Genomic DNA, 12,249 nt, shown 5'->3' with positions numbered 1-12,249 from the left:
TGAGGAGCCAATTCAGTAGGCTGGTTGATTGTGAAATCATCAGTCTCCAATTCCTTCCCCCATGCCCCCAGGAGCTCTGTGGCTGTTAAAAAAAAGATGCATGTTTACTCCCCCTGGAGAGAGAGAGAAAAGAGTGAATGGAGAATGCGGTGGTTGAAGAAGCTTGGAACAGGGTGGATGAGGCCAATGCTAATTTTGCAGATCTTAAAAAAATAAATATTGCCAAGACTTTTAGACAACATCTAGCAATCTTAGGTAACAAAGAAAGCAAACGAAGCACCATCACATAACAGCTCAAAAAAAATATCACTAATCCCTGTAATGCTACTCTGACCTATTCTGTTTTTCAGCGCACATATATTAACTTAGCAACCATGACAAAATCATATTGTGTCAGATCATTTTTGTTAGTTTACCCTAACATGGTACATATAATTAAGTTTATTATCTCTTTCCTCTGCTAATTCTCATCCTCTCTCCTCTCTCTCTCCTCCCCTTCCCCAACCCCACACTAGCTCCCAGTCAGATGGCAGAGACCATGAGCCCAGAGGCGAGTGGATGCGTAGAAGTGGCAATGGGAGTATGCAAGGGTTCTCTTCTGACTGCGTCTATTTTCTCAGAGAACCAGGAAGCAAGGTTTCCAATTGAGAGTAAAATCTGGGGAGGAGGTTTTGAAGTTTGAGAAAATGGAATCTAAAAGTCTCAACTCTCTTCGAAGTGTGCCTGTGATGAAGAGTGACAATTTGCAAAGCAAGTACAGTAATAGGATCTCTAACAAGTCTTTCTCTGTTGTCTCCAATTATGGCTAAAATCCTACATCAGAAAACAACAAATGCTCAATCCCCACCCTCCTAACCCCCGTGCCCCCCGCCTCCCCTCCACCAACACGTTACAGAGCCTGGAAGGACTTGGGAAGAAATCCCTGCAGGCCTCACGAGGAGATAGCAGAACTGCTCTGTTATCAGACCTCCCGTCCCCTCCTCCATCAGCTGAAAACCAGGGCTTTGAAGGGAAAATCATGAGAGTCAGAGTTCTCAAAGGGTTCTTCTCTTTCTGAAAGAGGAGGGAAGGTGGTGCTCTTCCTTACCCCTCACAAGCCAAATGAGGGAGGGCCCACCAGCTGCCATGATGGTGGCCACATGAAGGTGACAGAGTCATCTATTTCCAAAGTGGATATCTGCTGGGCAGCCTGATCTGTCCTCAGGGCCTATTTCAGAGGAATGGGGGGAAATGTAAAGACAGCGGTGGAGGGGCAACCTGCACTCCCAGTGGTGGATGTGATGAGGAAGGATGAGTTTCCCTCGGGCTGAGTGGACCCCTCAGAAGACAGCTGGCTTGAGCCTTTCCCACTCGTGCTCCACCAGTGAAGACGGTTTCAAGGCAATGCTGGAGAGGAACAAAGAACCCCAGAAGAGGACAGGAGGAATGAAAGACATCCATGTCCCCATTTTTCCTGTAAGCCCTTGAGCCCAGGACTGACTGTGGTGGGGAGGAAGGAGCGCATGACATTAAAGTTTTGGAATTGATTAAACTGGACTTGGATTCCCACTTCTGGGTATACATCCAAAGGAAATGAAAACAGGATCTTGAAGAGATACCTGCATTCCATGTTCACGGCAGCATTATTCACAACAGCCAAGACACGGAAACAACCTCAGTGCCTGTCAACAGCTGGATGCATAAAGATGTGGTGTATATATACACAATGGAATAGTACTCAGCCATGAGAAAGAAGGAAATCCTCCCATTTGCCACACTGTGGATGGACATTGAGGGCATTATGCTAAGTGAGATAAGCCAGATAGAGAAACACAAACACCACAAAGTATCATTTATATGTGGAATCTATTTTCAAAAAAACAGTCAAACTCATAGAAACAGACAGTAGAAAAGTAGTTGCCAGGGGCTGGGGAGTGGGGAAAATAGGGAGAGGTTGGCAAAAAGGTACAGACTCAGCTGTAAGATGAATAAGGTCTGAGGATCTGATGTACACCATGGTGACTAGAGTTGATAACACTGTATTATATAACTGAAATATGCTAAAAGAGTAGAACTTAAATGCTATCATCAAAAAAACATATCTGTGAGGTGATGGAGGTGTTAAATAACTAGGTGGAGAGCATCCTTTCACAATGTACACATCTATCAAATCACTACAATGTACACTTTAAATATCTTACAATTTTTATACGTCATTTACATCTTAATAAAGCTGAAATTTTAAAAAGTGGACTGGGATGAACTGGATTGGGTTTTTCATCCTCCCGCCACCAAAGACGAAAAAACTATGTGATCCGTCCACGATGATGCTAAGGGACAGGAAAAGTAGCTTCAACAAAGAATGTATGAAGGCAGCAGTTGGAGAAAAATAAAATCATTCTATGATTGCTTCTCACTAAACTCAGACCATCACCAAACCACTCACACAGATGGGAAACAGGTCATGCCTCAGGTGCCTCTGGCTAAACCTCTTCTGCCCTTCTAATTGTGAGATTTAAGCACCTCAGGACTGCTGTTTGGTCAGTGCTAACAGAAATCTAGTGTTCCACCTTGAAACTGCCGGCTCTCCTAACCACTGGTAAAAGAAACCTCAGAAAGACAAGGAGAAAATGTTTTCTCTTCCACAGCTGCAGAAAAGTACACATCATTCTGTATTATAATGTCCGTTCTTGAGAACAGTCATGAGATTCTCCCATCTTAATCTCCTGCTCAGGAATCCTGTGTTAAAACGTATATACTTGTTTCTATTATTCTAAACTGTCCTCAAAATATTTATACAGAGGAGTCTTTTAAGACACTTGAATTTTTTTTAAGATTTTATTTTTCCTTTTTTCTCCCCAAAGCCCCCTGGTACATAGTTGTGTATTTTTAGTTGTGGGTCCCTCTGGTTGTGGCATGTGGGACGCTGCCTCAGTGTGGCCCAGTGAGCGGTGCCATGTCCACACCCAGGATCTGAACCAGCGAAACCCTGGGCCACAAAAGGGGAGCGTGCGAATTTAACCACTCAGCCACTGGGCTGGCCTAAGACACCTGAATTTAAGAGAGCATTCCTATGTTCTGTGAACTGTAACCCATCCCTCCCAGAAGTCTCCATTTCTGATTGGTTGTCCTGCTGAAGAATCTGTGTCCTAGTTGTAATATTTCAAGTGACATGTCTGTTTCCTGAAATATGTAAATACATAGGAGAGTTTTTTAGCCAGAAAAAGAGCTTTGGAATTCCCTTCTCCCTTTATGTATAAAAGAATTATAAATCCCATGCTGTTGCTGGAGTCCTGCTTCAAATACAGCATCGAGAGCCTTGTCTCATGTAAGTCAGCACACAGGCATGGTTAAGGCATTAAACTCTCCATCTCTCACAGCGCCTACTGGTCACCTCACCCCTGGCCATCGTGAAGGTGAGGGCATACGGAACAGAAACGAACATCACTCATCAACACAACTTGATGAACTTCCGGAGTCAATGTTCACTGACTGTCTCTCATGGGGCTGGCAGGGAGCCCACAAAGAGAACAAGACACAAACCCTCACAAGGAACCTGAGACTGCCCTAAAAGACACACAATCACTACACAACAGCATCAGTGCAGTGCCAGGGCCAGGACAGAAGGCTGTGGGTGTAGTGAGCAGAACGCCAGCAAGTGCCTGAACACTCAGAGCAGGTGTCACCTGGAGCTTCTACCTGAGCTGGGGCTCGAAGGATGCATAAGAACTTACTAGGTGAAAAAGGAGAGGGCAGAGCACCAATAAATGAAGAAAGGGGGACAGGTATTCATTGACCATGACCAGAAGTTCCACATGATCAATTTGTTATTTGTAAAGATGACTCTGGAGGGCAATGAGGAAGGCAAGACTGGAGTTAGAGGCACGAGATGGACAAGTCATCTAATAGAAACTGATGACATATCTCCTATGTGCTAGGTTCTGCCTAGAGGAGAATCAAGACAAGCAGGTGACAAGAAAACTGGTGACATGTGAAGTGCCACCCCAGGAAAGTTCAGAGGGCAGCTCGGAGCAGCATCTCCCCAGACTCAAGTAGCTTGGACTGCAGAAATCCAGCTGAAAAATACTTGGTGCAAGAAGGTGAAAGAGGTGATAGATTTAAAGGATGTTTAGGAGGTCGAACCACCTAGCCAATGCTGTCAGGACCCCACACATCCCTCACTGTTCCCATGCACCTTACAGCTTGCCACTGCAAGCATCTCTGAGTCTTCACCTGAAGACATTCGTGTTTGGTTCGCACAAGAGGCAGGCCAAGAAGCACCAGGGAGTCAACATCCTTGGGAGTGGACCTCAACCAACGTCAGATGGAAGCTCGTGGATAAATGCTTGCCCCTTGAGTGGGACAACTCTGAGGAGTGCCTTACGCAGAGGACCCGGATGGACTGAGTCCCAACTACCCACTGTGGTAACCTGCTCATTAACGCACCTCGTACTGGCTCCCTTCCCTTCCCTTCCCTGTCTTACATCCTCATGCTCCTACCAGTGCTTCCTGAAATCGCCTCCCAAATAAATCACTTGCACTCAAATCCTTGTCTCAGAGTTCACTTTTGAGGGAACCCAGCCTGAAACAAACAGAGAAAAAACTTAGCAAAAGATTAGATGCTGAAAATGAAGACCCCAGTATGAGGCTATGAGATTTCTAGTTTGGGAGACACGGATCCCATGAACTGAGATAAAGACTCTTTAGGATGGGAAGAGCGATAGATTCGGGGAGAGCAGGATGAGTTTGGAAAGACTGAGCTTGTGTCAAAATTCCCTGAGTACAAGGTTAAGACTCTTGACTAGAAAAAGTGAAAAGAAACCAAGAAGAACGGGGACTACACGAGAGGAGAAACCACGAGAAATGAATGTCACATCTCTCTAAAGGGCACTTACAGTATCTTCCTTTGACCCCAGAGAATACAAAGCCCTAGCTGTCTCTTCCAACCGGTTTCTGTATTCCAGTTTCTCATAGTTGGAGGGACTCACTCCTTTAAAACCATACAGAACTCCCCACCAACAGCCGGCAATGGCAGCTGTAGAGTCACTGTCCCCACCGTGGAAGAAGGCTCGGTGGGCGAGCTCCTTCCAGGAGCCTCCTGCAGCCAGGACAGCATCGTAGGCAATCATGGGGGCGTCGTGTCCACTGCTGCCACCCCAGCCGGAGTAGCTCACGGAGGTGTAGAATTGATCCCTCTGCTTCACATCAAAGGGCTTGGGGAAGGTAGGGGCCGATGTGCCATCTAAAATCCCTCTAAGTTTTAGGTACTTTTCCCATTGGTCTTGGAAGTAGGACCTGTAGGAAAGAAAAGATCTACAGTTAATTGAAAAAATAAGTCAAAAGCCATGAGGAAAGGTACCAGATGGACGTGTGAACATGGAAAATTCCAAGATGACTTCCACTCCTTGTACTAATATTGTAAATGACATAAAAAATCAAAATGAGTTCTAGCTAAGTAATATTCATTCAATAAATTTTTGCTAAGGATTGCTATAAATAAGGCATTGGTACCTGTTGCTAAATAAAACATATATCAAGTTAAAGGTGAGAAATAGAGGTTTGTTTTTCTTACATTGAGAACATGTTGTGTCAACTTTCAAGGGGGAATTTTATTTATTTATTTGGTCTGTCATTATAGTTTTTATTTTATTATTTACTTTATTCTATTTTCTTACTAAAAACTGTATATATTTCAGGTGTACCACATGATGATTTGATATATACACACGTAGTGAAATGATTACTACGGTCAAGCTAATTAACACCTCATCTCCTTACACAGTGACATTTTTTTTTTTTCAAGAGGGAACTTTGGAACATCATGACCATGGGTGATTTCAGCAGAAAGTCTCTGAACTTTTTTATTCTAAGAAAGGCAATGTGAAGTGAACTCACCAAAAAAGGGGAAGATGTGGCCTCACCACTTACTAATTAGCTGGTGGAAAAACCTCTCCCTCTCAGGCGTTCTAAGCAACGATTCAAAATATTATTTGTCTGTCAAGATGACATCAAAAAAAACAAGTTCCAGGAGATGAGCAGGAAAGTTCATCTCAGTAGAGGATGGCCACAAAAACTAAAGACAGTTGGAACACGGAACAGGATCCCTCTATGAGGGAAGCACTGCACTCCTCAGTGAGGTCTTGCTTGGCTCCTTGGTGGCAACCACAGATGGAAATGAACTGAAATCCTTAGCAGGTGGGCAGGGATGGGGCTCGATGCAGTGGATGACAAAACTGGATGGTGAGAACCATGAAAAGAACTAGGATCTATGAATTCTGGGAAGATTCATGCATGCCCTTGCACACACAGATTCAACCATTTTCCAGCAGAAGCATGCCCCTACCCACTTACCAGTGTTGAAGGTTCTTCTCCACAAAGTAGCCGGATTGGATGATGTACTTTTTAGCTTCTGGAAGCACCTCCATCAGTCCTTTTCCCCATTGATAGGGAGGCTTGCCGCTCACAGCATAGGTTGTAAAAAGAGCAGACACGAGGGCTCCCAGGTAGCCTGTGGGGTGGTGGTGGGTCATCCGGCCACTCTCGATGCTCACCTGGATCAGTGTGCCCAGCTGGCTGCGGTGAGGGAACCGGAGACCGATGCACATGGCTCGCATGGCAGCCCCGCAGCCGCCCTCATGGCTGTTAAAGGGAATCCTCCAGCCATTGGCCTTGTCCGGCTCCAGCAGCATGGAGTTCTGCATTGAGGCATTCCCTGGGAAGAGTCGGTTAGGACATGGGGTCAGTGTAACCAAAGCAAAAGCCCCAGGAGGAGGAAAGAATCTAGCTCTGTCTGCAAGTTTTTTGATGGAAAATGAAAGGCAAGAAAATATGATGATGAATGCCCCAAACTCTAAACCCCAAGCCAGTATTGTGCCTTACTTTATGCATAACCCTCAGCACGACAAGATTAATAATAAAAGAAGCAGACTCATATAGAGAGCTTGGAATCTTTACCAGTTATTACTGAGTCATCACAACAACTCAAAAAGGTCATATTATCTCTTTTTTAAATGAATAAGCTATGGCTCAGAGCTTAAGAACCTTGCTCAAAATCACGTAACCCGCTAGTTAATGGCCCTGTCAAAACCATCAGACTTCCAGCCCAAGCCCTCAAATAACCCAATGAGAACCTGACGACTGGAGTTCCTGGATGTCAGAAAGATGCCACAGGCTCGAGTGAAGAATCCGGCTCACAGGAGGAGCAGTGGGTTCAGGGCGACAATGTGCCCTTGGGTGATCTTGGTTTTCCCCTACGTGAGAGCAGGCTTGTCCTATCCCCCCATCCTACAGGGAACCGTGAATGCACACATGAGCCAGGCTGTGGCAGTTAACATACTATGGGGTGTAGTATTATTGTTCCCTTATGGTCGGTTTATTCACAAAAACGTCACGGATGGCATAGCTGGACAAAGAAAACTTTCCTCTCGCCAAACTGATGAGATACCAGATGTTGAGAAAGGATGAACAGAGACTGGCTTCTAAGGCCAATCCTTGGGGACCCCAGAGACCCCTGGGTGTGTGTGGCAGGGAGCCTTTCAGCAGGAGGTGTTATCAGCTGAATTTGTGTCCTCCAAGATTCATGTGTGGAAGCGCTGACCCCTAGTCCTTTGGAATGTGACTGTATTTGGAGACAGGGCCTTGAAAAAGGGAACGAAGTTAAAATGAGATTGTTAGGGTGGGCCCTAATTCAACCTGACCGGCGTCCTAATAAGAAGAGGAAATTTGGACACACAAAGAGACAGCAAGGACATGTGCTGTGAGAGGACACAGCCAGGAGGTTGTCTGCAAGGCAAAGAGAAGGGCATCTCTCAAAGGAAGCCAAACCTGCCAACATGTGGATCCAGACTTCCAGCCTCCCAGCCAGTGAGAAAATAAATGTCTGTTGTTTCAGCCACTGGTCTGTGGAACTTTGTCGTGGCAGCTCAAGCCGACCAATACAGGGGGAGAGGCAGGGCCGATGGGCTAGGGGACAGGTGATTCAAGTCACCTGGGAGCCCCAGTGGCTGTAACAAGTTCCCAAAGTGAGCAAGAACCACTTGTGAGCAGACCTGGAACCAGAAAAGCAGTCGCTACGAGACCCTTTCCATTCCTCTTTAACAGAATTTTGTTTTCCTTATGGTTGTTTATTACAGAAAACTTAGAAAATACAAATATGCAAAAGAAAATAAGAAACTATATATACCTTCCTCACCGAGATTTAATCCTTCTTTGTGTACATTCTTCCGGCCTCTCCCAGCAGAGATACACACGCATACACTTTCAGTGATGACGGGTTCATAAGATACATACTGTTTTGTAACCTACTTTCTTTTTTTGCTTGATATGTAATATCTTTCTATATCAGCACATATTTATCTGCATAATTTTCAATGGCTGCAATGTGTCACCATAATGAAATAAATTACATAAAATTTAGGTTATTTCTATTTTTATCACAACTACAAAAACGATTGCTTCCTTGATATTATATCGCAACCAACACTTTTAACGACTTCCTTGGGTCTGCTTTATTCCCCGCCTGCCCAGGACCTCCACCGCCGCTCACCTGGCGCCCGGCCGGCCATGTCTCCCATGCAGTCTTGGTAATGCTTAGCGAGGAGGGAATACAGTCGAGTCAAGTCCGAGACCTTCCCGGCTTCCACGAGAGCTTCCGCCGTGGCCAGGTGCATCACCGTGTCATCGCTGACTCGCCACGTCTCCACATCTATGGCGTCCAAGCCACCCAGCTGGGCCAGCTGCCGATGAATCTTCTCCCCATCCCGGAGGAACTCCCACTTGCCGTTGAAGTACCCCAAGGCATCGCCAGCAGCACTCAGCACCATGGCAGCCACATACTTCTCAATCAGTCCCTCACACATGGTAAAGCTGTGGCGGGGTGGGGGGTGGGAGGGGCGGGGGGAGGGAGGATTAAGACACACAGATGAGAAGAAAGAAGAATCAGAAAACGGAATAGCCCTATCAGTATTTTATTGAGGACTCACTATTTGTCGGGCCACTATTAACTGCATCTCATTTAATCTTCACAGCTGCTCTGCGAGGAACATATGATGAGGCCCATTTGACAGATAAGTAAATTGAGGATCACAGAGATAATGCAGTTTCAGAAATGTTAGGTCACTGGTCTTAGGTCACAGAGCTAATAAGTGGCAGGGCTGGGGTTGCAACCTAGGTCCATCTGACTCCAAAGCCCACGATTCTAACTATGAGTCCATCTTTTCCTCCCTGTGAGTGGCAAGCCCATTAAATTCTACAAATCAAACCAACCAAGCTTGTCATTTCCCTTTTTACTCGGGATTTGTCCTCGAAAGTGCGCCCCTCCTTTTCTTGAATAATAGTCCTTTCTATTGGTATCACAATGCACGCTTCACAAGGCTCCCGCACATTCTCTGTCTCATTAGTAGGCAGGGATCACAGCAGGCATTTCATAGCTAAGGAAAGGGAGGCTTAGAGAGCGTAACTTCACACAACTAGCAAGTGGAGGCCCCAGATCCAATCTTCTGATCACAGGCCAATCTGCACAGACCTACGACCTTGGACAACCTCTTTGTGCTCAGCCTCCACATCTGTAAAATGATAACAAAAATAGCACCAGCCCTATGGGGAGTAAATGAATGAAATTTTTTTTTTTTTTTTGGTGAGGATGATTGGCCCTGAGCTAACATCTGTTGCCAATCTTCCTTTTTGTTTTTCTCCCCAAAGCCCCAGCACACAATTGTATATTCTAGATGTAAATCATTCTAATTCTTCTCTGTGGGATGCCCCCACAGCATGCTTGCTGAGCAGGTGTGTAGGTTCACCCCAGGATCCAAACTAGGAGAACCCCAGGGCTACAGCAGAGTGCAAACTTAACCACTCTGCCAGGGGGCCGCCCTGTGAATGAATTTTTGTAAAGCACTTAGAACAGTGCTTAGCACATAGTAAGCACTATGTTTATTGTTTTTATTCTTCTTACACACCCAGGGAACACGATTTTTCCATTGAACTACAATACGTTCTCCTCACAAGCTTCCTTTCAACAGCAATATTTAAATTTTGTTTTCCTCCTAAATGACTGACTTCTAGAGTCTGGGGATCTCAGCTAACATTCCCTCGGTGAATCTAGTCCCTGGCAGAGCGCTGGCTGCCCTGTGGTGCATTTCCAGTTTCTCACTGCACCCTATGCTGCAGAGCTGACGGTCAGAGCCCCCCACGTCTGCCCCTACTCTGTCCATCCACTCCACCTGCACAGGCCACGCAAACACTTTACACGCCTGCGGATGAGCTCCTTCTCCCCTCAGCTCGGGCTCTTTCCCCAGCCAAGACGCCCTTCCTCCCTCCATTTACCTAAACCCTGTTGCCTCAGGGGTAAGTTCAAGTCCTAGGGCTTCCGGGAGTCCTCCTCCAGCCGCACTGCTCTGGGCACGGGGACGCAGCGGGCAGCGCCTGGAGAAGTGCAAATGAAGATGGATTGAGCACACCGATACCGAGTTATTGATCATGCTGAGTTTCTTGGCTCATAAAGGATATTTGTAAAATGTTATTTACATATTTTATCATTTATAAATGATGCCTAGGAACTGGAGTTCTGGGCTACTAGAGCTGACTCTGCCGAGAATCAGTTGTGTGATTGTAGACAAGCCACCCACCCCGACCTCGATTTTCCCATCTGTCAATTGGCGGCGTGAAGTGGGGGGGAGTGCTGTGGATGCTCCCTGGGCTACGGTCCTGCGCCGAGAGCTTCAGAGACCGAGCTTAGCCGGCTTCTGAGGACCAACTTTTAACCCCCGGTGCGGGACCCTCTCTCCCAACGTCCTCAGCTTCCTTTCTGTGGCTCCCTCTGGCTCCACCCGCACGTGTGTTTCTATGAGTGGTAAGCAGGGCTGGGGGACGACGACCATCTCTTGCCGTTGGAATTGTGACTTTTACGCGTACTGCTCTAGCCTCCCGCTTTCAGAACGCTGCTAGTCCTGAAACGCCTCTGAACTTCTACAGTTTACATTCTCGCTCCCGAACGACAAATTCAAAACTAGTGTCTGGGCAGCTGCTTCCCGGCAGTCGTCTGCTTTTGAGGCGGGGAGTCGGGGGAACGCCTGGCTCGGGCGTGGGGGGTGGGTGTTGGGCACCTGGCCACCGCCGGGGAGGAGCGCGCGGGGGCCGCGGGCCGGGGTGCACCCGGTCGCCAGGGTTGGCGCGGAGAGCGCGCGCGGGGGACAGGGCCCGGGAGGAGAGGGGTGGGGAAGGGGAGCGCGCGGGACTCGGGGAGGACGGCGGGGGGAGTACCTGGTGGCCAGGGGAGTGGAGCGCGCGCGGGGCAGGGGCGGGGCCGGGCGCCGGGAGCTCGGGGTGCGGGGAGCGGCCTGGCTGCAGTCGCTGCGCGGAGGCTCAGGGCGGATCCGTCTGCGAGCGGAGCGCGCGGGGCCAGGGCGGGGCCGCGCCGCCGCGCGCGGGCTCCGCGCCCAGGATCGGCGGACCTTGGCTCCCGCCTGCCGCCTTCCGCCGGGCCAGCCTGGGCTTGATTGAGCGAGCCGCGGGCCCTCGAAAGCGGCTTCCCGGCACCGCTGCGGCCTTGGGCGCCCTAGCCGGGGCGCCGGGGCCTCCATCACCCGCCACCTAGGCCCGGGAGGGCGCTGGGAATCGCCTGGCGTCGCGGAAAGCCGCGGCTCCGGGAACCTGGCTCTCATTTTACTGTCGGCGACGCCCGTGTGGCCCCTGGCTGACACCGTGGGCTTTTTCTCATGCCCAGCTTTTCTGGGTTGCAAAGAACCAGTGTGTGGCCGAACATTTGCAAAAGGGTACTAAGTGCGAGGCCTCCGCCAGGGGTCTGGGTCCTTCCCGCATGAAATGGAACAATACTATTCCTAACTCTTAGGGTGGTTGTAAGGCCTAAGTTAATTTTAACTCGTCATTTATTAGGCGGCAGTATGGAATTTTTGCGTCCTGATAGTAAATAAAAGCAAAGAAAAACTAAGAGTATTTTTGTCTGGATAAATTAATAATGACACTTTTAAAAAGAATTAGAAGCACCATATGTAAGTATTCTATACGCTTCTCCAAAATTTCAATCTGCTATGCTTTTCTGGCTGTAATGACGTAGACTTGGCCTGAGACCTTTTTTGTTGTTGTTGAGATATAATATACATGTAATGAAATGCATTCATTTTGTGTGCTGTTCGATGAGTTTTGACAAATGTATATACCTGGGTAACCGTAATCAGGATACAGAATATTGCCATTACTCCAAAACATTGCCTTGTGCTCTTGCCCAATCCCGCACCTCCATCTCCAACCCTA

The 12,249-nt window shown here is 47.7% G+C and overlaps 1 protein-coding gene across 1 annotated transcript; it reads right to left on the bottom strand.

Moving 5' to 3' along the window:
- Positions 1-1,891: 1,891 nt before the first annotated feature.
- On the bottom strand, positions 1,892-11,573 carry ADPRH (ADP-ribosylarginine hydrolase). Its single transcript, XM_046659543.1, has 5 exons — positions 11,239-11,573; positions 10,303-10,401; positions 8,525-8,844; positions 6,331-6,691; positions 1,892-5,274 (listed from the first exon to the last, which is right to left on the bottom strand). The coding sequence occupies exons 1-5, from the start codon at positions 11,556-11,558 to the stop codon at positions 4,860-4,862; spliced, it is 1,515 nt and encodes a 504-aa protein (XP_046515499.1). The 5' UTR covers positions 11,559-11,573; the 3' UTR covers positions 1,892-4,859.
- Positions 11,574-12,249: the final 676 nt, after the last annotated feature.

Source organism: Equus quagga, chromosome 4 (genome assembly GCF_021613505.1).
Source record: "Equus quagga isolate Etosha38 chromosome 4, UCLA_HA_Equagga_1.0, whole genome shotgun sequence".
Classification (NCBI taxonomy): Eukaryota; Metazoa; Chordata; class Mammalia; order Perissodactyla; family Equidae; genus Equus; species Equus quagga.
Note: the sequence above shows the minus strand (reverse complement) of the source record. Positions and strands in the feature narration are given on the sequence as shown.